Source organism: Ctenopharyngodon idella, chromosome 12 (assembly GCF_019924925.1).
Source record: "Ctenopharyngodon idella isolate HZGC_01 chromosome 12, HZGC01, whole genome shotgun sequence".
NCBI lineage: Eukaryota > Metazoa > Chordata > Actinopteri > Cypriniformes > Xenocyprididae > Ctenopharyngodon > Ctenopharyngodon idella.
This window is the reverse complement of record NC_067231.1, coordinates 3,213,050-3,238,745: the sequence shown is the minus strand read 5'-3', so window position 1 is coordinate 3,238,745 and position 25,696 is coordinate 3,213,050. Positions and strand designations below refer to the sequence as shown.

General features: G+C 37.6%; 3 protein-coding genes across 7 annotated transcripts in view; 1 reads left to right on the top strand and 2 right to left on the bottom strand.

Annotated features, from left to right (window-relative positions):
- Positions 1-11,146, top strand: part of wnk4a (WNK lysine deficient protein kinase 4a) — a 62,973-nt gene extending 51,827 nt beyond the window's left edge. The window contains exons 16-21 of the mRNA XM_051914132.1: positions 1,656-2,410; positions 3,936-4,014; positions 5,497-6,100; positions 7,084-7,289; positions 7,772-7,875; positions 9,140-11,146. Of these exons, the coding sequence (XP_051770092.1) occupies positions 1,656-2,410; positions 3,936-4,014; positions 5,497-6,100; positions 7,084-7,289; positions 7,772-7,875; positions 9,140-9,142 (1,751 nt within the window). The 3' untranslated portion in view covers positions 9,143-11,146. The remainder of the gene's footprint in view (positions 1-1,655; positions 2,411-3,935; positions 4,015-5,496; positions 6,101-7,083; positions 7,290-7,771; positions 7,876-9,139) is intronic.
- A 34-nt stretch (positions 11,147-11,180) lies between these two features.
- Positions 11,181-12,683, bottom strand: LOC127523452 (cytochrome c oxidase assembly factor 3 homolog, mitochondrial). Its single transcript, XM_051914166.1, has 2 exons — positions 12,403-12,683; positions 11,181-11,662 (listed from the first exon to the last, which is right to left on the bottom strand). The coding sequence occupies exons 1-2, from the start codon at positions 12,605-12,607 to the stop codon at positions 11,568-11,570; spliced, it is 300 nt and encodes a 99-aa protein (XP_051770126.1). The 5' UTR covers positions 12,608-12,683; the 3' UTR covers positions 11,181-11,567.
- Positions 12,684-15,453: 2,770 nt separating this feature from the next.
- The window catches only part of LOC127523435 (testisin-like), a 118,594-nt gene continuing 108,351 nt past the window's right edge, over positions 15,454-25,696 (bottom strand). For 2 of the 5 annotated variants that reach the window (XM_051914129.1, XM_051914130.1), the window contains 4 exons: positions 22,558-22,753; positions 18,504-18,772; positions 18,247-18,392; positions 15,470-17,395 (listed from right to left, as the gene is read on the bottom strand). In XM_051914129.1, coding sequence (XP_051770089.1) covers positions 16,928-17,395; positions 18,247-18,392; positions 18,504-18,772; positions 22,558-22,753 — 1,079 coding nt within the window. In that variant the 3' untranslated portion in view covers positions 15,470-16,927. Of the gene's footprint in view, positions 17,396-18,246; positions 18,393-18,503; positions 19,894-22,557; positions 22,754-25,696 lie in introns of those variants that run through there. The other 3 variants (XM_051914127.1, XM_051914128.1, XM_051914131.1) reach the window with 3 other exon arrangements.

Sequence of the window (25,696 nt, the reverse complement as noted above, 5' to 3'; positions counted from 1 at the left end):
AACAACACTTTGTGTATTGCTTTGGAGATGGCACTGTGTGAAAGGTGTTATTGTATAGAGGCATTTCAATTTGGCATTGATAGATTCACAAAAAGAGATGACGGGACAAGCCCATAGGCGTGTGAAATAGAGCGAGGGTGACATCTCATCCTGTTTGGTTAGACTCGCACAAAAGACTTTCAGCAGAGGAACCTGTTTTGGGCATTTATCATTGTCAGTATTGACATGAGTATTGCAATCATGGTTCAGTTGCTGCTAATAAATTTGAGTATGATAAGATCAGTCGCAACGTTAGCTTTTGTTGTTTTCTGGAAAGCCTTCCAACTAGACATCCATCTAAAATAGTTTGGTGTGCCTCTCAGCAGATCTACAGGCCTTTCCAGCATATATTGAACAGTTTCAATATAAATTTATAGATGCATAAATGTATATGAACAACTCTACAGATGTTTGATAACATTGTTGGTGCTTGATAACCTAATACTCGCCCACATATTTGTGCTGCAGACATAGGCAGAGTTTCACTCTTGCACTTTGCACTTGGGGGTTGGCACCTACCGGCAAGCTATTATTATTATTAGCCTTAATAAATAGGCTAATAATAATAATAATAATAATAATAATAATAAAGGAATTAAATAAATAAAGGATTAAAAGGGATTTAAGGGAATAAATAAATAAGAATGGTAAGTTCTAGGTCTAATATTGTTGTTAGTTAGGAAATAATCAATTTAAACTATTTGCAAATAATTTATTTTTTAAATGTGCACACATTCACTATTATTCATATAATATGTGGAAAACGCAAACGTTTCTTGTCTCGTCACATTCATTTATGAATTACATGAATCATGATTGCATATTTTCAATTGAAAATGGCGAAATTTCATAAAAAGTTGAGTAGCCTAGTTTGCGTCAATAGATAGTCTATTACTGTCGGTCGCTGAACATTTCTGTCGTAAAACAGTCGTCTAACTTACATCTACTTACATCTTAACATGAACTCTTGTTGCGTTGTAACAGTAAGACCTGCCTTCTTTGATTTGATTGGCCATCTCGATCATTTTGACATTGACGAGCGCTGTTAGAGGTAGAGCAGCCTAAATTTAATCAGCCTAAAAATTTAACTTTTAAAACTTTTTGTTATCGTAGTAACAAACAGCTTTACTCATTCTACACTAAAATAAGACAAATAAAAAGAGAAAATATGAATTCTATTATTTATTTACTTTTTTTATTCATTGCTCAGACAAAATCATTGGCTCTGGTCTGCCCCCAGTGGCAAAAATTAAAACTCTATACTATTTAGCCTAAATGAATTAAAAATAAAACACACAAAACACTAAAATGAATCGCTGTAAGTGGTACAAGTGAGTTTAGGCATCACGATATAATGTACAGTATGGAAAATGGATGTTGATTTAGAAATTTGTTAACGATTACATTTAAGAATGGTATTAAATTATGAGTGTTTTTAAAAATTAACAAGGCAAATTCTGTCAAGTTTTGCACAGGCAAACATCATTCACATGTTTATAACAAATATATAACAAGTTATATTTATTAAGTTACACATACTGTAAAAAAAAAAGTAAATGTATATGTAAAATTTTGTACAAATAAATAAATAAATAAATATGTTTGTCATTTCCCAGGTTCTCCTCATCCTCATCACATTCCAACAGCTTCAGCATACCCTTCTGATCCCAGAATGCCTCATTCTAAACTACCTCACGTGCAGCAGTATATACCCTCGTACATGAACACCGCCACCCACTTCCCCTTCCCGTACCTACCTCACCCAGCCTCCCCCAAACCCAGCCATCCTCCTCTGTCTCGTATACACAGCAGTCCGTCATATTCCTTCTCGTCCCCTGCATCCGGCCCGGGCTCCCCCAGCCCACTCAGCTCAGACGTCTCAAGTCCCCTTTCCGACATCAACCTGATGTCTCCGGCCATGTGGCCATCACACAGTCAGCCTCTGTTTTCCCTGGCTAATATGCTGTCTATGGCAATGAGCATGGCACATTCCTTCATGCCCGCACCGAACCTGGTACAGGCCATGCCGGGTTTCCAGCCTGGTTATTCCACAATGTATGCGCCCCAGTATCCTCCACCTCCAGGGATGGCCGAGTATTACCAAACAATGGATTCTCAGTTTCGAGACACTATGATGTCGTCACCTTCCCAAACTATTCCAACATCTACTTCACCCGGTGGCGTTTCCATATCCGCCCAGCAGACAGCGTCTACAGTTTCTCAAGAGGGAATGCAATATGCACAGGAATCCTCTAATGAATATCCTCACGGATACAGACCCGCTTTCCCCAGGCACTTACTAGACCAGCGGAGCAGCCCCGGGTCTTCATCTGGACTGTCGTCTTCCCCACGAGCGAGTCCAGATAGCAGAGTAAGCCATTAACCTCTTAACCAGTGGAATTAAATTAAAGAGGACCAGTCTGTACATTTCCTTCTAGGGCTGCACAGTTCATTTAAATAAAACTGAAATTGCGATATATATGTATATGTATGTGTGTATGTATATATATATATATATATATATATATACAAATAGACAATTATTATAACAGAAATCATTTTACAATAGAATTAATTTCTATAAGAATTATTACTATTGTAATATTTTACTAAAAAAAAAAGTAATTTAAGAAATATATAATAATACTAATTTATTTTAGTTATTTTTTTTAATTTGTCTTAATTTCTATTATAAATTGCATATTTTAATTGGTAATAATAATATTATTATTATTATAAGTATTATTATTATAAATATGCTATTATAAATATAAACAGTAAATAGTATTATTATTCATAGTTATATTGATAGATAATCGCACATTTTTTGGCCAAATTGTGCATCAAACAAGCACAGCAAAAGGGAGCTTTTTTATTGCCTTTTTATTTGATCAGAAAACAAAAATTCTTTATCGCAATTTTATCAGGAAAAAAAAAACAAAATTCCTTCCCAGCATCATTCTGATCAATCAGTGGTCCCAAAATAACTTACATTTCAGGAAAATTCATCTTACATTTTGGCAACACCTCGTAAAAGTGTAATAAATGATAAAATAAATAAAACTTATAATAAATACTATTTTTTTTTTTATTTAATAAACAATATATATTTTATATAAATAATAATATATATTCAATATATATTTTATTATTAATAATAAAAAAATTGATTTAAAATGCAATTTAATTATATAAATAAAAAAAATGTCAAATAATCACTTCATAAAATATTTATTAATTTCAATTATTATTCAATTAATTAATACAACTATAATGGTATTAAATATATAATCAAATGTATAATGTTATACATATATATGTGTGCATATATGATAAATAATTCATGGCCTGGGTGGAACCAATGATGGTCCGGATCTGGATCATGGTACGCTGCTCTTAAAGGGATAGTTCACCTAAAAATGAAAATTCTGTCATCATTTACTCACCCTCAAGTTGTTCCAAACTTGTATAAGTTTCTTTGTTCTGCTGAACACAAAGGATATTTAGAAGAATGTTTGTAACCAAGCAGATCTCGCCCCCCAATGACTACCATAGTAAGAAAAATAAATACTATGGTTGTAAATGGGGGACGAGATCTGCTTGGTTACTGACATTCTTCCAAATATCTTCCTTTGTGTACAGCAGAACAAAGAAATTTTGACAGGTTTGGAACGACTTGAGGGTAAGTGAACTATCTCTTTAACATTGAGTAACTGTTGTGCTTTTCTGTGTTATGACTGTGTTTGTTTCCATAGTGTTGGCAGTTGTTCTGAGCATGTTTTATATCTCTGAATGTCAATAGCTAACATTGCTAATGTACCTTTCAATGTGCTCATCCTCGGTAATGAAACCCAGATGTGTGAGTATGCCTGAATGAATCGGTCTTTCTCTCCAAGGTGTCGTCATCCAGTCCGAGATCATTGTCCCCTCAGAGTAGCAGAACTTCACAGTGCCAAGAAATCTCTTTACCATCTGGTAAGATACTGACCCCTAAACACAAACACACATTTGCACAAATATATTCAACACTACAGTTACGCACTAGCTGGTACACTTAGTGGTTTCTTCTTACATAATGTGGTTTTATAATGTAGCAGCACTAAATACATGGTTAAATGTTCTCGCACTCACAGACGGTTTGTGGACATCTATTAAATATGCCTGCGGAGGTCTTGCACAACCAAAGTGGGGGGTTTTTTTCTTCTTTTTTCACAACTTTTATGTTGTTCCTAAAACCAGAGCGATTTTGGCTGTGTTCGGAATGGAATATAAAATACTGTCATATATGAAAAAAAATATGTAAAATATGTAAAACACTAGACATTTTGAATAGTATTGTGCTGCATTATATCACATGAAATAAATATTATTCTGCATTTTATTCCAAATTTATATAAAATATTTGAACTTGTGGCAGACAATGACAAACTAATGAGTACATTTTTTTTTTTTTTTTTTTTTGATGATATTCTGGTTCATTTGTTTGTGTTGTATGTAAACTATACTGTTCAGAGTATATAAATTTAAATGCATAGAGTTTGATGACCTACTACATCATATAGCTGGACCACACTCCAGAATACTGTATCCCACAATGCAGTGCTCTTGACTGGGTCTTTCATTTCATGTTTGACAAAATATCACAGATGTAATCTCTTTCTTTGACTCATTATTGGACCATTTTGACACAAAATCGAAATTAACCTTCAGGGGTCATACTTGTGATCCTCGGTGGTCAAAACCAAGTGTTTCGTTTTGTTTTTCAATGAAATGATGTACTATATTATGTTTCAATAATATTTATTTCATGAATATTTTGTATTTTGAGGGGATTTCATGCCACTAGACAATATTCACCTTTAAATGATGCTATTAATCCAAATATTTAAAAAAAAATCTCATTATTTTCAATTAATATTAAATTAAATTAAAATAATGAAATCTTAGGGCTGTGTATTCCCTAATTGCTTATAATTTTCAAACATAACTATTTTCTTTTATTAGGTTTTCCTAATAAAATATATTTTTTTTATATATTAAGAAATAATCAAAGAGTACTTTATTATGGCTAATTTGTAGATTGTACCCCATTAAAAACTCCTCTGTATTTTTGTATTTCCCATTCATTTCCTATGAAATGAACTGACCATTTTTAAGACCATTTTGCATTTTCTAATCATGCCCACAATTTTTTTGTGTTCATTTAGCAAGTACCACAAACGTCACCAAACCATTCCAATGAAGTAAAACAATTTAAAAATGTAAAATGACAGAAGACCACCATAGGATTTAAGCACATTATTTTCATGATGATAACTGGATGGTCACTCAAATGCAATGTGATGAGGTCAAGTGACATAATACTGCTAACATTATCATGTTTGAGGGGATTTACTGGTATGTTTGCAGTCTTTTACAACTTTTTCCACCTTTTCTATTACTCTGTCTTTCTTACAGAGCCAAAGTCTACTGTGACTGTGGGCCGTTTTCAAGTGTCCCCCAGTAAAGAGATTCCTGCTCCCGTCAGACGCACAGAAAGTGAAAATACACCCACTGAAACTCCACCTGTCGTCCCTCCGGATAATCTCATCAGGTCACCGGATCAGCCTGCGTGCTCTTTTTTAGCTCAAAATCCAGCGGAAAACAGGCAGAACCTCTCCGTTCTTCCTTCCTGTGAGGCTCGGCGTGATTTGAGTCCTGCTGACCAGCCCGAGGTGAAGAGCAATCAAAAAGAGAACCGAGAGCAACAGATTGATGAGCAAGAGCAGGATAATGATTATGATCTTGATGAGACCGCTGTGGATAAGAAGCACAGGAGGAAGAAGGGACGCAAAGCGGATTGCGGCCTGGGTCTCATGGGAACATCGGTGGACAGTGGTTTTTCTGTGGCCCTGGACACAGAGGGGAGGGTGTGGGATGGAAACACGGCCAGCCCTCCATATGCCACTCCTTTCCACAACCTGTGGATGAGCTACACACGGAGCTCCTCCTACCTGAGCAGCGACGAATCAGAGAGCGAGGATGAAGAGATGTGGGGGGAGCTACAGGAGCTGAGGGAGAAGTAAGGGACTTTTAATGTTCTGTGTTTTTATTGTATTTCTCTTAGACCTGTGCAGTTAATCGAGTTTTAGCTTGATTTTGGCTTCCAAGGATTATCAAGATTATTGCGCCGCATTCAGTTCCTTTCCTCCATAAAAGCCCAAACGTAACGTCCAGATCAGTCAAATCGTAACGTTACTGCCGTAATAAGCAGTTGGGACTTGATATTAAAAAGAGTTAGAAGTGCATATAGTCTAATATACCTGCTGCTGTCTGTTCCATTAATATTAATCAAACAACATAAGAAAAAGCAAACACTCACTGCTTTTGACTGAATAAATTTAGTAGTAAAACTGTATATCTAATTCATATAGTAGAGACTATGCAGTGTTTTATTTATTTATTTATTTACATTTATTTAATTTCTTTATAGTAGGCTGAATACTATACTTTTTGTCTATGCTGCTGAGAGCGACGTTTAGATGAATATGTTAATATGTGCTGTGCGCTGTCCTCTCAATAACAAAATAAACTACAAAAATGACAGCGGTGAGAAAACAGCAGTTAAGAAAGCATCTGATCATAGCGATGTGGAAATGTTTGCACCAGATCTGCTAATTAATCCCTTTTCTTTTTTTGCATGACACATTGACATTACAGTATGGAATCACTCTTTCGACATTATCCTGAACATTGTAGAAGCATTAGTTTCATGTGTCATAGAACGGAAGAGAGGCTCAGAAACATTCTTGTTGATTTTTCCCAGCAAAAAAACAAGTCCTTAGCATAAAAAGCCAGTCTACCATCGGGGAAGATCTCGTTTTTCAAGTTTCGTTACAGGCCGTTCACACACTGGCAATAAAAAAAGTGATCAATGCATTAAAATTCTTACATACAATCCCTTTAAATAATCATGATTGAATAATATTGAATATTGAATAACCGTGATTGCCATAATCATGCAGGCAGCCCTAATTTCTCTCAAAATCCTCTTCTCTCTCTCAGGCATCTGTGTGAGGTTCAGTCTCTGCAGGCAGTGCAGAAGCGAGAGATAGAGGAACTATACGCCAAGATGGGGAAGGTTCCTCCCCCGTGTATCGTGTCTCCAGCAGCTATGCTCTCTAGCCGCCAACGCCGCATGTCTAAAGGAGGAAACTTCCCGTCGTCTCGCAGAAACAGCCTCCAGAGAGTCGACATTCTCCCTTTAACAGGTTCAACAATGTTTTAGTGTTTTATATATCCAGATTTTCACCATAATCATTATAGCAAAACTTTAGGCTCTTTTCCAAAACCTAGTGGGCTGCCTTGCTGTTTACCATCTCACAGGCAGCTGCCTTTTAAGGAAGCATCCTTCTGAGATAGTAGCTTATAAGTAATGGATTTGGAGCATTAAAAGACGGCATCATTAAAAGACAGCATCACACAGAAAGTCTGGGTGAAATACCAGAAACTTTTCAATTAGCACTTTACAATAAGATCCCATTCGTCCCATACAAAGAAAATATCTTTTGAAACAACCTTTGCATCTATGATGCCTTAAAATACTGCCTTCGTAGACAGCACACTAGCTTTTATTACAAAGCCATATTAGTGGTTTTAGGTGGGGCTGAATAAGCAATTGTTTAATTAAATGAAAACTGTAAATGACCAAATGAAATGTTTAACATCTTCCTGTGCTGTGATTGGCCAACAGGAATCATGAGGAAAAACTCCCTGAGCGGCAACAGTAGCAGCAGTTCCCAGGATGACTCACGGCCAACTAAAGGAGTGACTTTCGCTGCTGATTTTACTAGAATGGTATGATGCATTACATTCAGCACAGGGTTTCACTCATTTAATGAGTGTAATTCGTTCTGAGTCCTTGATTACCATCACCGTTAATGGAATAAACATTCCTGTATTGCTGGTTTACACAGTGTAGACTCTATTTTGACAAACATAAAATAATTTTTTAAATTAAAATTAAAATAAAAAAAAATATATAAAAATTAAAATATACAATTAAATCAAATATTTTTTTTTTATTTAAATTTAATAGCATTTAAAATGCACATTTAAAACTTTTAGGGTACTGTAATAATGCAGCATTAATTTATCTTCAGAAATTGCACTGACATCTGTGAATTTTAATGATATTGAATATAATTTCTAGATTTTTATGTTTTTGTTGAAGAGGAACCATCATTTCAACCAAATATATTTTTTACCAAGTAGATTCAGGATTATTAGAAATTATCATGGCATGTTTTTCTTATTGTCTTTCACTAAATAAACACAAAAATGATTTTTTTGGCAAAATTCTACAATAAGGTTCCATTAATTAATGCATTAACTAACATTTACTAACAATGAGCAATACATTTGCTACAGTATTTATTAATTTGTGTTACTATTAGTTAATAAAAATACAACTGTTTATTGTTAGTTCATGAAAGTTCAAGCCCATTAAATAATATTAACAGATACAACTTTTTTATAACTTTTTTTTTTAAATAAATCTATATAGTATATACCCAAATAAGTGTTGAAATTAAGATTAATAAATGCTTTAGAAGTATTTTTCATTGTTAACTAATGTATTTAACTAATGTTAACAAATGAAACCGTATTAAAGTGTTACCCATTTTTTTATATTTTTATTTATATGCGCCAATATAATAATGCATAGTAATTAACAGCAATATTTACCTACATACATCTTTACTAAAACATAATGAAAAATGCTACAAGGAGTCAATCAATAGAATTGATTAGAAACAGGTAGTTTGGATGGTTTCACAGAAATTGACCAACTTTAACAGAATTTCTGCTATCGATGTTCAAATCAGAGATATAATAACATATCTGTCTTAAAGCTTTAATTAGTTACGATAGAAGGATGATCAAACTCAAAGTGCACAATTTCAACAGCAAAATCATATATTGTGAATATTCAACATATCGCCCATGCAGGATTAATTAGTAGCACATGATCTTACTATGCTTAAAGCTGATCTATGCATAAATGTACCAAACAAACACTGTCTGATATTAACGTTTCTCTTTTCTGTTTTCCCATTAGTAAGAATCCTGGTACATTGGCAGGACTATATCCGACTACCTCATCCATACGTGACTGCTCTCAGCACAGCAAACCTTCAACAACCAGCCAGTCACAATCCAGTCAGTCGTATACTGAAAGCATGAACTGGACAGATTTGCTTTGTAAAATATAATGCACAGTTTCCTAAGCAGAGTATGCTGTTTGATTCCACCGTTGGTGACATAAGGGATGTTTCTAGTGCAAATGCACTAACTAGTCCACTTATTTCTGTGAAGAGCCAATGGTCTGGTGGGACGCTGCTGTCATACGATGCTGTGACGTTCTCTCTGAAGGCTCAGCACTGAGGAGGATTCCTGACTGTCTCTTTTGCACTTTCTGAAAACCTGCTGAACGGGCAAACATCTGAATCAACAGATGTCCTGCCGTTTCTGTTCTACTGCCTGTGTTTGCGCTGTAGAAACACCAAATCATCACGCAAGAATCGCAGCAGTCGCCATGAACTCGGTAGATCCGGTCCAGAGATATTTCTGCTATCACCTGATAGGGTCTGCTTTATGATAGTAGTTTAAATGTGAATAAAAACTATGATAAATAAATAAAAACAGATTGAGAGTGGGTGCAGGTGAGCTAAATATATATTATTTTTGCATTGATTACTTCAGCTTTGAGATTTTCATCCATTGAGATGCAGAACTTTTCCTTGAAGTCTGTTTATGTACATTTACATATATATTTTAATGTCTTTTACCAGTCTATGACTGACTTACTAATTGCACCAAAAATCAAAGCAAGTATCAGCCATAAAGTTAAAGACAAATGTAAATGATATGCACACTGCACTTTGACATAAGTTTCAAAGTCCATTCTGGGACTGTACAATAGACTCATTAATAAATGATTGATTTCTGATGTTTACAAAGAGCAGTCAATAAAAGTGCATTCATTATCTTCATTGTAATATATTAACACAGTATGTTCAGATTTTTCACATCGAGCACAAAGGTTCAACATTTATGCTTTCTGTAGTCTTAAGCCCTCGGTATGCTTCATTTTTTTACGCGAACGCACAACCTTGCAAAGCATACTTCATTTGACTCGTACGCGTACACAGGCGTTCGACGCATGCGCAGTTTTGAGCAATCTCTCGCTACGAGTTACAACCAATGTAAATATATTTCTAGTCTTTAATGCTAGAGTTGTACAAATGAGGGTACTTTCTAACCTCTTTACACAATCTTTCGTCTATGTAGGCCTCCATTGTCGCTGTATCTTGCATGCGTTCCAGTCGGTTCTGTTTATGCAGGTTTTCTTCAACTGTTACCTTGTGACTCGACGCCCTTAGTGCACGGTTGCCACCTTGTGGATAAACTAATTACTGCATAAAAATGCAAACGCTCATACAAAAACCCAGCTGTGCGCGTACTCTTCTGATGACAAAATTCGCGGCACGCGCACTGTACGCTGACCCTCGCGTACGCGTAAAAAGTGAAGTATACTTTGGGCTTAAGTTTAAATATAATATACAATGAAATCAGTTTTTTTTTTTTAAATTAACTTATGAGACACATCTACTTGCATGATGTAAAGAGGGATTCTGAATATGAACATTCAGAAATATAAAAGTTTATGTGTGTTTAAAAAAAACTTGGCTTCATACTTTCGGGTGGGTTTCTGTCATGATGTATTGCACTTTTCCAGTTTCGGTTTCAGAGCTTCAAACACATATGCCAACCGGATATTTAATATGACAACCCAAGAACGTCCATTCATGGCTCATTAAAAACTGTGAAAAATCATATGAATGCCTTTATATGAGCATTGAAATCAGCAAATCAGTTACAGACACAAACACAGAAAATGTGTTTCAGATTGAGATAAATGTGACTTCATGCTCTGTTATACTGATATACACTTCGATGTGCAATGCAACACGTCCATGCTGTGCCTTCTCTATCTTATGATGATTATGTATTATATTCTAAATCATATTTGTACATTTAAAGTCAATAAATAGCATAAAGATTACTGTTGGTCGAGTATTCATTTTAGACGCACTGCATTATTTAGGACACATTTATTGTATTCATTAAAAAAAAGAAGACAAACATAAAAGAAAATGGTGGCCATTATTTAAATTAATCTCACTCTGATTGTGTATGTATTTGCACTCAAAGCAAGAAGACCAGTAGAATTACTGTAGTATTCATAGTTTAACAGAGAATATTATGACATTCAGTTTCCATGTCTATACTAACATATTCCATGAACTGCATATCAGAAACACGTTTTTATAGAAAACTATAAAAACGCAGGATTCCTCCTTGTATTCATTAAATATCGAGTCTCAGTTCCAACAGGAGACTATTTGAATGGATGTGGCGCCCTCTGCTGGCGCCCGCGCTCAACTGCGTGTCAGTGCAGACAGTTCCTGAAGATAAAAGTTCATTCAGTTGGCTCCGGTCTTCGGAGCACGTGCTTTTGCTTCTTCATCTATTTCATCCATGATTTTTTCTTGGGATACTGAATAGAAAGTGTAGCCATCTGCGGACGGCAGGTGAAGGCAAATGGTACACAGAGATTTTAAACATACTGGTATGACATAACAATTGGTTATTCATATTTATATTTCAGTTTTATACTTTATATAGCCCTTATAAACAATAGCAACATGAATAAACAGGAGATACGATCTAGAAATCAGCCACGATGCAGAAAAACTCATTAAATTTTATGATTGAATACAAAATGCTTTCGCTTTCCTTTGCTCTAGATTTAACTTACATTGTGCATTCATCGAAAAATAGTATAAAATGTGTTTCTATTATTATTATTATTATTTTTTTAAACGGAAATACATGGTGCACAATTTAGAGGTAAATATTGTTTACGTTTAGTATCATGAAATCGACACAAAATGCAAATTATTTAAATAATAAAAAAAAAATATTATGGAAAACAAACACAGTATGTTAATTTCATTTCGCTTTGACTGGCTGAAAGAGTACAGGGGTAACCCGGAAGTTAACAGCACCAGATGGTTATTAACATATTCAAGTGTCTCACTGGTGTCACAAATTTGGAGAAAACATTGCTCATCGTGACATAAGCACTTATATCACATTGGTTGATCATATAATAATGCACCCACGTGTAGTAACCTATGACCTAATATTACTATCATTCATTATACCAACATAATCATCTAGCTCATCTGATAAATGTAACGCACTGTAGTAGCCTGTTACTGACATAACCTTGTGTAACACAGTTGTAAAGGATACAGATGCCGAGCACTACAGCGCCGATAGCGAGTCCTGTCGCAACGTTTCGACCCCGGAGCTTGCCTGTATTCTTCTTCCATTGCGCCAGCTCCACTTGTCGGATGAACTGCAACTGTTCCTTGGTCAGATCTTCCTTTGCAGGGTCTATTCTCTTTGCAAACTGGGCTTCAGGTTTGGAGTCCCCTTGACTACTCTTGTCTGCCATGTTTGAAGCGCTGTGTTGTGACGCAACGCGAGGTTACTTTGCACGTCAATGCTGCACTTCATTTGCGCAGGTCGCCTTGCTATTTATTTCCTGCACACAAGTTCTGCGTTTATTGAATAGAGGGTATGCACAGGCGTCGCTTTCCCGCCGGAACGCGCTCCCTCAGCTGGACTGAGTGGCAAAAGAACCTGCTGCATGACTGGATTTAATAGAGGAAACTGCGAAAACGCGAGTAAAACAAACGATTACACTAAAGGTTGCGATCGAAAGTGTTCTTTATGACATGTCAAAGAAACCTAATCCATGGATATTGGCATGCAGCCAGAAATCGTGTTTCTTGACATTTATATGTGCCTGATTTCGACGCCGGGGAAATACATAAAGCAAATCTGCCTGTGAACGCTTTATATATCTACAATATAGGTAGGTCTAAATCGGAGTGATCACTTATATCAACGTTATATATTTCGACATATCGAAATATACAGGTGCTGGTCATATAATTAGAATATCATCAAAAAGTTGATTTATTTCACTAATTCCATTCAAAAAGTGAAACTTGTATATTATATTCATTCATTACACACAGACCTATATATTTCAAATGTTTATTTCTTTTAATTTTGATGATTATAACTGACAACTAAGGAAAATCCCAAATTCAGTATCTCAGAAAATTAGAATATTACTTAAGACCAATACAAAGAAAGGATTTTTAGAAATCTTGGCCAACTGAAAAGTATGAACATGAAAAGTATGAGCATGTACAGCACTCAATACTTAGTTGGGGCTCCTTTTGCCTGAATTACTGCAGCAATGCGGCGTGGCATGGAGTCGATCAGTCTGTGGCACTGCTCAGGTGTTATAAGAGCCCAGGTTGCTCTGATAGTGGCCTTCAGCTCTTCTGCATTGTTGGGTCTGGCATATCGCATCTTCCGCTTCACAATACCCCATAGATTTTCTATGGGGTTAAGGTCAGGCGAATTTGCTGGCCAATTAAGAACAGGGATACCATGGTCCTTAAACCAGGTACTGGTAGCTTTGGCACTGTGTGCAGGTGCCAAGTCCTGTTGGAAAATGAAATCTGCATCTCCATAAAGTTGATCAGCAGCAGGAAGCATGAAGTGCTCTAAAACTTCCTGGCATATGGCTGCGTTGACCTTGGACCTCAGAAAACACAGTGGACCAACACCAGCAGATGACATGGCACCCCAAACCATCACTGACTGTGGAAACTTAACACTGGACCTCAAGCAACGTGGATTGTGTGCCTCTTCTCTCTTCCTCCAGACTCTGGGACCCTGATTTCCAAAGGAAATGTAAAATTTACTTTCATCAGAGAACATAACTTTGGACCACTCAGCAGCAGTCCAGTCCTTTTTGTCTTTAGCCCAGGCGAGACGCTTCTGACGCTGTCTGTTGTTCAAGAGTGGCTTGACACAAGGAATGCAACAGCTGAAACCCATGTCTTGCATACGTCTGTGCGTAGTGGTTCTTGAAGCACTGACTCCAGCTGCAGTCCACTCTTTGTGAATCTCCCCCACATTTTTGAATGGGTTTTGTTTCACAATCCTCTCCAGGGTGCAGTTATCCCTATTGCTTGTACACTTTTTTCTACCACATCTTTTCCTTCCCTTCGCCTCTCTATTAATGTGCTTGGACACAGAGCTCTGTGAACAGCCAGCCTCTTTTGCAATGACCTTTTGTGTCTTGCCCTCCTTGTGCAAGGTGTCAATGGTCGTCTTTAGGACAACTGTCAAGTCAGCAGTCTTCCCCATGATTGTGTAGCCTACAGAACTAGACTGAGAGACCATTTAAAGGCCTTTGCAAGTGTTTTGAGTTAATTAGCTGATTAGAGTGTGGCACCAGGTGTCTTCAATATTGAACCTTTTCACAATATTCTAATTTTCTGAGATACTGAATTTGGGATTTTCCTTAGTTGTCAGTTATAATCATCAAAATTAAAAGAAATAAACATTTGAAATATATCAGTCTGTGTGTAATGAATGAATATAATATACAAGTTTCACTTTTTGAATGGAATTAGTGAAATAAATCAACTTTTTGATGATATTCTAATTATATGACCAGCACCTGTATATAATATAAACTTGTATTGTTTTTGTCAGTGTTTATTTAAAAACACCCAATTGAATATAAGATGGTAAATACTTAATTGATGAGTTGTCAACACAATATATAACAATACAATATATAGGGTATGATTTTACCCCAAAATCCAACATTTTGACACAAAATGATAACTGCAAAACATGTTTCTTTGCCTGGAGTCCAGCTGTTTCTGTGAATTGCAGCGACCTGTTTGCTTCTTTTTTCTGTAGCTTTCAGCAGTCTGTAAAAATATACCTTAGATTTTGGGTCAAAGCTATTTGTACAGTCACTCGCAAAGCTCTTTCCCGTTTTGGATGTGTTTTGTGTGTTTTTCGCGGCATTCACGCTGAAAACCAATGCTGCCACTCAGTCTTTTGCCACTCAGTGGGCGTAACCGCAGTTATAACGGTCGACGGTGACGTCACGTGCATACCCTCTATACAATTGGCTACCTCTTTCCGTAACAGTTTATAAATTATATTTTTCATGTTCTCTGTTTTTGATTTTTTTTTTTTTTTTTAAACATTAATAAACCTTTCTAAATAACAAACAGGCATTATTAGGGGTTTTCAAACTGGGGTCCGCAAGGGAGTGCTGGGGGCTCTGTGTAAAAGTTTAGAGAAAAAGTAACTAAACTATAAATTATATTATAGTTTAGGCTATAATAATATTTTTCATGTTCTCTGTTTTTGATTTTTTTTTTTTTTTTTAAACATTAATAAACCTTTCTAAATAACAAACAGGCATTATTAGGGGTTTTCAAACTGGGGTCCGCAAGGGAGTGCTGGGGGCTCCGTGTAAAAGTTTAGAGAAAAAGTGTAAAAAAATGTAATATAATCAAATTGATAAAATTAAATAAGAAAATGCATTAAAGTAAAATGTATATAGTATACACTTTTATAGTATATATGGGCTCCACTTTTAAGTAGACTTTTATTAATTACTGAAACATCAGTATCCTGACAAACCCCAGGAAGTGTGAGGATAACTATTTGAGATGAGAAGAGAAGGCAGTGCAAGTCAGCTAGCCAGATAACATGCAATGTGTTGAGGAAGAAACTGAAATATTGCTCAAACAGATCAATCTCATCAGACAACTTGTGAAACTAATGGTTGTACCACAGTAAAGAAATCCAAAATTCCTTTCTTTGCATTTTCCAATTTTATTTATTATTAATTTTTTTTTGGCAATTATCATATATAAAGATACATTAACTTACAAAAACGTACAAAGTTTTTTCAAAAAAGAAATAATGTCAATTAGAGGAAGTATACCACCATAACAACAAAGTGTATTACATATTTTCATTGTACATATCTTTAAAACTTATATTTATTTTTTTTCAAATAATAAAAGGATACAGACTAAAGAGAAAGATAAAGATAATTTTGTGCTACAATGCAACAAATCAGCCCACCCAGATGTCAAACAACTCTTTCTTAAAAATAGCAAAAACTTAAAACCCTTTTTAAAAAAAAGTTTAAAATGCACTTAATAAACTGAAATGACATTTATATGTGATATATTTGGAAAAACCTCAACAGAATACAAAACTGACTGTGACAAATTATATTGCTACATCAGTATCCAGTAAAACAAATATATATCTTTGTGATTTGTGAAACACACCATGCATCCGCATATAACATGCATATATATTTATAGCAGTAAAAGATAACAAATTGTCATAACCCCAGTATATAGAAGTTGATGAGATACATGATAAAAGAAATTAATTATTATTTACAAGTACTTAAAAGTCAGGGAATAATTAACATTGTGTAAGATTAATCAAGAAAAAAACAAAATATTGTAAAATCAAGACAATAACTGCTTTCAATTGTAATATATTTTAAAATGTAAATTTTTTTTTTTTTTTTTTAAACAATGAATATGGTGTTAAGTGAACTGAGAATAACTTTCATCTTCTCATCTCTATACTAGTCTTTCCGTGTTGTTTTGATACATTTAAAAAAAAAAAAAGGATGATAGATATTCTTTAATCTTTCTGACAAACTACAAAAGATAATGTGAATTACAGTATGTACGATGTTTTCTACATTTTTAAATTGTAGTGTACAGTATTTATTATAAGGGGGTAGAATCCACAGCTCAGTACTTACTACTCATGAGTACTTTTGAAATAAGCTACCTTTTTACTCTTACTCAAGTAGTTTTTTGGACAAATACTTTTTACTCTACTCACACTACATTTTTTTGAATGTAACGGTACTTTTATTTGAGTAAATGTTTTCAGTAATCTTTCTACCACTGGAAAAGAACCTTTTAAAAGCACTGCATGCTTTCTTGCCGAAAAAATGATAAAAAACAAAAATAAAAAAAATTGCTATAAAAAATAGAGAAAATGATATCAAAGAGATTTGTAGAAGAGATGTTGCAGAAGATGGAATATTTGTTTCTTTATCTATTGTTGTGGAAGAAGGGAGAGGATCAGGACAGGTGTAATTGTTGTCAAAATCTGTTCCAGTGGAGGTAAACTGCACAAAACCTGGAGGATCGCTGCACATGAAGGAGGTGATCCATTCCTGATAGCGGGATACTCTGGTGTAAACACCGGGATATTCAGGTCGAGCACAGCCAATCCCAAAGCTAACGATACCGGACTGGACCCATACAGAGCTCTGATTGCTCACCATCGGACCTCCTGAATCTCCCTGAAAATACAAATCAATGCAGTCATTGTAGAAAGAGACATAAACTGCTGTTCAAGAGTTCGGGGTCAGTAAGATTAATTTAAAGAAATTAATACTTTTTTTTTTTTTTTTTAACTGTATTTTTGATTAAATTTTTTTTTAAAAACATTAAAATATATGTCCGAGGGCTGTTTCAGTTGTTTAGGCTTTGAACTGTTTAATTGTTGGAGTGTATTTGATTTTTTTTTTTTTTTTTTTTCAAAAAGGTATTTTTTAAAAGATTAAGCCTGATGACAATTATTGCTGTGTATTTGCAAAAAAATACAAATCTTGAACTGCAAATCTTCAGACTTCACTGCCCTTTTGGCCTCTAAGATAATTCTTCTTTTTGCAAGATATTTTTTTTATATATATATTTTATTTTATTTATTCTTTTTTTTGGCCCATGACATCAATTCTCAATTAATCATGGCATACAACTGATTTAAGTTCATACAGAATGTTTTTGTGGTTAAACCATCCCATTAAACAATGCCCGGTTCTACCATTGCAGAATGCAGCCTCTGAATTGGAACACACTATTTTATTTGAAGCACTGAAGTTTACCTTGTAAACACAAGTTTAGGGACACTAAAGCCACTTTACCACCATCGGGCCAAACCATTCAGGCAACAAATAAGTGACCAATCCTGAATTGCGACATCACTACATGCATTGTACCAGCACGGTTTAGCCAACCCTGCTGAGAATTCCAGGCCGAGAATGGTTTGTAATTGTGCTGTACCGAACCAAGCTTTAGTGGAAATATAACTGGAACCGTTCGAAACGACGGTGGAAAAGTGGCTTAAGGGAGCTGAACAGGGTTTGTGTACCTGACATGAGTCCTTGCCTCCCCCTAGTAGACCAGCACAGATCATGTTGTCTGTTATATTTCCAACTCTATAGAGGCAGTTGCACTGTCTGTTACCAATTACAGGAACCTCCACTTCCTGTAGAACATTAGGGGACGGGAGGGACTCTGTAGGAAAGAAATGAGAAGTTATTTACTCTATTCTGTTTCAAATGGGATTGTGAAAGGTGTTTCATGTTGAGTTTAATGTAACTAAGTGAAGCAGAAACGAATTCTCACCTCTTCGACTAATGTTTCCCCATCCAGTGATCCAGCTGTCTGTGCCGTTGTTAAACACACTGCCATCAGCTGCTAGACACACGGGGCTGATGTAATCAGTGAAGGTGACAGGAGAGCTCAATTTGAGCAGAGCGATATCATTGTTATTCGTATGTCTGTTGTAACTGGGATGTTTGATGATTAGTTTCACATTTTTGGACACTTCATTGAGGTTGAAGCCGTTCTGGGTCTGACGCCCCAAAACCACAGTTAAAGAAAAGATGGAAAAACTGAGGAAGATAAAGAAATAGACAAAGAAAGTAGTCAAGATGAGTTTTAACCCTGTAAAGCCAGACATATGAAATAATAATCAGAAAGATCATTTAAAAAAAATAAAAATAAAAAATTTACATTTAATTAAAAAAAAAAATGTCATGTATTTTTTTGTTGAGCATCATATTTGATATGTCAGACTTTTGTGGCTTATATAGAATGACACTGTGAGAATATGGAGCTCACATCTGAGGAGGAAGAAACACAAACTGAGCAAAAATATGCAATATAGTGCAGTTCCTGTTTATATGGCCAACAATATGAAATTCTGCTAGCTTGCAATGTAAATCAATGCGATATGTTTAACAGTATTTACTTACATAAAATGCATATAAATAACAGTCGTCACTCTATATAAGATGATATTTAAATGCTTAGTTTTATGATCAAGGCTCTGTAGTTTTAAAACCTATAATGTAATACAATTTACTGATGATTGAGAGATGAACAAATAAATGTTCCTCAAAAGCAAAATTTAGTATGGATAATCAAGTAAACCTAAGATGCTTCAGTTCAGTACATGTTCATCATGAAATACAACCCCAACGTTACGTCGGAACTGACCAACGAACTGGGGATTGCTTTGAGAGACCAATCTACTTCGAGTGTAAACTAAATAAGCCAATGGACATTGGCATGCAAACTTTGCTTCCACCCAACACACCGCCTCCGCCCCTGCTCAGCCTAAGCAGCAGCTTCCACCTAGGCAGCAGGCAGCTGGTCGCAATGCGAGTGCCCAGCCCATCCAGGCCCCGCCAAAGGCGGGAGATGGAAGGAGCTGCTCTTTGGGAGATGGTGACCGCAGAACTCCCTCCCTTGGAGGAGGGCCAGGTGGAGAATCTTGTTTCATTTTGTTTCCGTTCCACCGCTGGCTCCCCGTACCTACATTTTCAAAGAAAGAGCAGCTTCCTTTATCTCTCGGTCACAAGAGGGCACGGTTGGCACTGTGCGGCGCTGTAAAAATGCCTTGCCACTCCCAACCCCCTCTATTATCGCCAGCGGGCAGCAGTCTGCGGTTCGAGGACACCACCAGACATTCTCACGCACCCTCTGCCCAACCTTGAAACCAGGTAAATGTTGCACCGCACACTCAAACCCCACTTCAGGCCGCCTCAGTGCGATCGACCTTACGGACTTTCATGTCTCGATTCTTCCCTGACAAAGGCTATTCCTGCGCTTTGCGTTCGAGGGTCAAGCATATCAGTACAAAATCCTACCCTTCGGGCTGTCCCTGTCGCCTCATGTCTTTGTGAAGGTCACGGAGACAGCCACTGTTCCACTCATAGAACGCAGCGTTCGCATCCTCAACTATCTCAATGACTGGCTGATTCTTTCCCAGTCATGGGATTAGTTGTGCGAACTCAGGGACATGGTGCTCTGTCATCTCAGCCTGTTGGGACTTTGGGTCAACTGGGACAAGAGCAAACACTCCCCTGTGCAGAGGATCTCTTATCTCGTTATAGAGCTGGACTTGGTCAACTAGACAGCGCATCTAACAGAGGAGTGCGTCCAGTCAGTGTTGAACTGCCTGAATTCATTCAAAGGCAGGACAGTGGCCCCACTGAAACTATTTCAGAGGCTCCTGGGGCAGTAACGCCGCTCCGACTGCTTCATATGAGGCCGCTTCAGCACTGGCTTCACGGCCGAGTCCTGAGATGGGTGTGGCAGAGTGGCAAGCACTGGGTGTCTATCACCCCGTTCTGTTGCCAATCCTTCAGCCCGTGGTGGGACCCTTCATTTCTATGGGCAGGAGTTCCCCTAGAACAAGTGTCCATGCATGCTGTGGTGCACACGGATGCCTCTGCCACCGGCTGGGGGGCTACGTACAACGGGCATGCAGTCTCGGGTCTGTGGACGGGTCCTCAACTGCATTGGCACATCAACTGCCTCAAGTTGCTAGAACTAGGTCTTGTGCTGGGCCGCCTCAAGGGGCCGCTACATGGCAAGCACATACTGGTCTGTACGGACAACACTGCGACCGTTGCGTACATCAACTGCCAAGGTGGTCTGCGCTCCCGCCGCAGGATGCAACTCGCCCACCATCTCCTCCTCTGGAGTCAGAAGCATCTGAGGTCACTTCGTGCCATTCATATCCCAGGCGTCCTCAATTGTGCAGCCAACGAGCTCTCACAACAGCTTGCGCTGCCAGGAGAGTGGCGACTCCATCCCCGGGTGGTCCAGACCTAGCTTTGTATTGTGCTCTGCAGATATGTGGACAGAACTTAAAGCTTTAGGACCTCAGACCAGCTCTTTGTCCATTACAAAGGCCAGCAGAAGGGAAAGGCTGTCTCCAAGCAGAGGTTAGCCCACTCCCAAGACATGCCTTGCCCATTCGGGTTGCGAGCACACTCAACTAGAAGTGTTGCTTCCTTCTGGGCGCTGACTCAAGACGCCTCACTGACAGATATATGTAGAGCTGCGGGCTGGGCGACACCTAACACGTTTGTGATTCAATAGCCTTGAGCAGAGCCGGTATACTCCTGTGTACTCGTCCCAGTGGCCAGTAGCGCGAGGGACCCGTTCTAAGTGTCGGCTTGCAACACCACTCCAGCCTGCTGGGCCTGATACGTGCGTTCTTTGCTCCAGTAGAGTTACCCAGATTTGGCTAACCCTGTTGAGTTCATCCATCACCCTCGGCAGTCAGACGTGGCAAAGCGTCTGACGCCAGGCCTACACTCATATGCACTGTGGAACCTGTGTTAGGCTGGGTGTCCTTATGTAGTGAGTTTTTTCATTGGCCAAATTAATTGTATTTTGTAAATATAAACAAGTTTTGATTTTGATGGCTGCAACACATTCCAAAAAAGTTGGGACAGAGGCAAAATAAAAGTGAAAATATTACAGAATATCCCATTTAAACTGTTTTGAATCTGTCCACAATAAGTAGGTCAATTTGTAATAGGTGATGGTAACTTGTTTGGTTATAAAAGGAGCATCCACCAAAATCCACCATGGGTCATGGCTCACCACTTTGGTCCAAATTTTGCAAAGATTGCAAAGTATTTATGTCTTTCACATCTACCATACATAATATTATGAACAGATTCAGGGAATCCAGAGAAATCTCAGTCCGTATAGGGCCAGGCAGGAGACAGCCACTGAATGTGCGTGACCTTCGAGCCCTCGGATGGCACTGCTCGAGAAACTGTCATGCTTCTGTGTTAAATATAGCCAAATGGGCTCAGGAGTACTTTGAAAAACCGTTGTCACTGAACATAGTCTGCCGCTGCATCAAGAAATGCAACTTGACGCAAGGAGAAAGCTATACATCTGTTTGATGCAGCGATGCCACAGAGTTCTCTGGACCCAAGCTCATCTCAGATGGTCCAAAAGACAGTGGAAATATGTGCTGTGGTCAGACAGACACTGAGTTCTCAGTCCCAAAGATGAAAGGGACCAACCAGACTTTCATCAGTGACAGGTGCAAAAGCAAGCATCTGTCATGGTATGGAGCTGCATCAGTGCAAACAGCATGGGTGACTTGCATACATGTATGTGTAAAGGTACCATTGATGTGGAGGCATGGGATTGTACAGAGATTTATACTGCCATCAAGATGACATCTTCCCTTTGAAGCAAGACAATGCCAGGCCTCATTCTGCACATGCTACAACAGAGTGGTTTCATAGACACTCTACACTCTACACCAGTAGGCTGTATAGAGTTAAATCAATTCCTCATTGAAAGTGTAATCTACTCAAAGATTCTATGAAAGCTGAAGTATTTAGTTGAATGAGTTTACCTATCAACACAGTGGGCAGCGGTCAGCACCCACTCTTTGTTGATGAGGGAACCTCCACAGAAGTGACTGCCATTCAGAAGAATGCTAGCCTGCCATGGCCAGCGTCCAGCTGAAGCGTTCTGACCTCCTACTATCCCGCTGCTGGTGGTAAATGTGGTTCTTCCACACACCTGAGCGGTGGGAAGATTATTTGATGCTGCAAACACAGAAGACAATGTTGTATTACTCAAGAACTTCCCAAGCAGTACTGCAGCAGACGGCATCATGCACAATTTTTTTTTTTTTTGAAGTGGACCCACATTTAAATCCTGATTCAGTATATACATTTTATGTAATTAAAATTCTAAAAATAGCAAGATGAAAAAGTTATCCTTCACAACCTCACATTAAATATTAACAAAACCTAACATTATCTATCCACCTTATTCCTGACTAGCTGTCGATTGCTCCTGTCTGCCTCGCTGCTCAGATTGGTTTGCGTCTGTAACTCCGTATAGCTTTGTTTTGAATCTCTTACTTTTATTCATTGTTGCTTATTTTTTTATTACCGTATATGTAATATTGCCTATCACACTAATCTGACGTCGCTAGCTTGTAATATTTGAATCTAAATCGCTGTTACAACGCATTTGCATTTGCAGCGCTAGCTTGTCAACTTGTTAACAGTCGCTCGCGCGCTCCTTTTTCAACGCGTTCTTCAAACAGCTGTGGTAAGTCGGATCAGTCTACAAACACGGTGAGTCATGTCATCCTCTCCCAGCATTGCTACCTGTTCCATTTGCCACATGTTTACCATAGCTCTCTCTGTCAGTGATGAGGGATTTACATGTCATAAATGTAGGGAAATAGTCAGGCTGACAGAGAGAATCTCAGAATTAGAGACACGCATCCAAACTTTAATCGAGGATAGTAAGAATGCAAGGGCTTCAGATACTGTTTTGGATGCGACTAGCTTAGTGAACTCTGTACATTGTTTGGTTCCGGCTGTAGAGCCCGTGCAGCAGGGCACTTGGGTAACGGTGAGGCGGCCTAGCCGCGAAAAACACCACTCTTCCGTTCCAATAAGAACATCAAACAGGTTCTCCCCACTCAGTGATACACCCACTGAGAATCCTGTTGAAAGTGCCCTAGTTATTGGCGATTCTATTACACGGAACGTGAAAATAGAGACACCAGCCACCATAGTCACATGTTTGCCGGGAGCCAGAGCACCTGACATCAAAGCAAATTTAAAAGTGCTGGCTAATGCTAATCGTAAATACTCTAAGATTATTATTCACGTCGGCACTAATGATGTTCGACTTCGCCAGTCGGAGATCACTAAAATTAACATTAAAGAGGTGTGTGAACTCGCAAGTACAATGTCAGGAGAAGTAATTTGCTCTGGCCCCCTTCCTGTTCGTCGGAGTGATGAGATAGTTAGCAGATTATCATCACTCAATGGCTGGCTGTCTAAGTGGTGTCCGCAAAATAATATAGGTTTCATAGATAATTGGAAAAGTTTTTGGGGCAGACCTGACCTGTTAAAAAGAGATGGTATTCATCCCTCCCGGGATGGTGCTGCTCTTCTCTCTAGTAATATGGCACATAGTCTTAGAACTGAAACATGACAAACTGGGGCCCAGGTCAGAAAGCAGCAGACAAACTGGCTAAACCGACCGTCTGCTAGCTGCCTCACGTTACAGAAGTCAGAAAATTCAGATAACTCTCAACACATAGAAACTCTTACACCTAGATATTTTCAAATAGAGACTGTGTCTGTACCCCGAATTAGTAAAAACAAAAAACTTCCAAACCCATTTAATGGTAAAAATTTAATTGATGTTCAACAAATAAAAAATAGAGATAATAATGCTAAACAAATGATAAAACTCGGGTTGTTAAATATTAGATCCCTTTCTTCAAAATCACTTATTGTTAATGATATTATCAAAGATAATAATCTAGATGTGCTGTGTTTGACAGAAACTTGGCTAAAACCGGACGATTACATTACTTTAAATGAGTCTAGTCCTCAAGGTTATGATTATCGACACAATGCCCGTCAGAAAGGCAAAGGGGGAGGTGTTGCTGTAATCTATAGTAATATTTACAGTATTAGTCAGAAGTCTTTCAAATATAATTCCTTCGAAACTATGGTACTTTACGTAACATTATGTAAGTTGACATTTGTGCTGGCTACTGTATACAGGCCACCAGGACACAATACAGACTTTATCAAAGAATTTGCTGACTTTCTATCAGAGTTAGTACTAGCTGCAGGTAAAGTCCTTGTTGTTGGTGATTTTAATATTCATGTAGATAATAAAAAAGACGCATTAGGATTGGCATTTGCAGATATTCTAAACTCTATTGGTGTTAGACAACATGTGTCAGGACCCACTCATTGTCATAATCATACTTTAGATCTAATATTGTCACATGGAATCGATATTGATGCTGTTGAAATTCTGCAGCAGAGTGACGACATCTCAGATCATTATCTAGTCTCGTGTATACTACATTTAGTCAAGGCGGCTAAACTGCCTCCATGCCATAAATATGGTAGAACCATCACTTCTACCACTAAAGATTGCTTTATAAATAATCTTCCTGATCATTTTCATCGCCTTAGCATACCAGACAGCTTAGAAGACCTCGATGTTGCAACAGAAACTATTGCCTCTGTCTTTTCCAGCACATTAGACTCAGTTGCTCCTTTGCGTTTAAAAAAGATTAAGGAAATTAATCCAATGCCATGGTACAATGACCACACTCGGGCCCTAAAGTTAGCAGCCAGAAAAATGGAGCGCAGCTGGAAGAAATCAAAACTAGAAGTATTTCGTATTTCGTGGAGAGAGAGAATGATTGAGTACAGAAAGGCCTTAAAATCTGCTAGATCTGCCTATTTTTCAAAACTCTTAGAAGAAAATAAACACAACCCTAGGTATTTATTTGATACAGTGGCTAAATTAACAAGAAATAAAGCTTCAACTTCTGATGTTTCCAAAGAGCACAGCAGTAATGACTTTATGAACTTCTTTACTTGCAAGATTGATAATATTAGAGAAAAAATAATAACCATGCAACCGTCTACTACAGTATCGTGTCAGATAGTGCATTGTAGTGTCCCTGAGGAAAAATTCAATTCATTTACTGC

Excerpts from the sequence above, each read along its gene's own strand:
- LOC127523452 (XM_051914166.1), bottom strand. The coding sequence starts at position 12,607 with ATGGCAGACAAGAGTAGTCAAGGGGACTCCAAACCTGAAGCCCAGTTT. Across the intron at positions 11,663-12,402 it reads CGCTGTAGTGCTCGGCATCT|ATGGCTACACTTTCTATTCA; the intron begins GTATCCTTTACA and ends TGCCGTCCGCAG.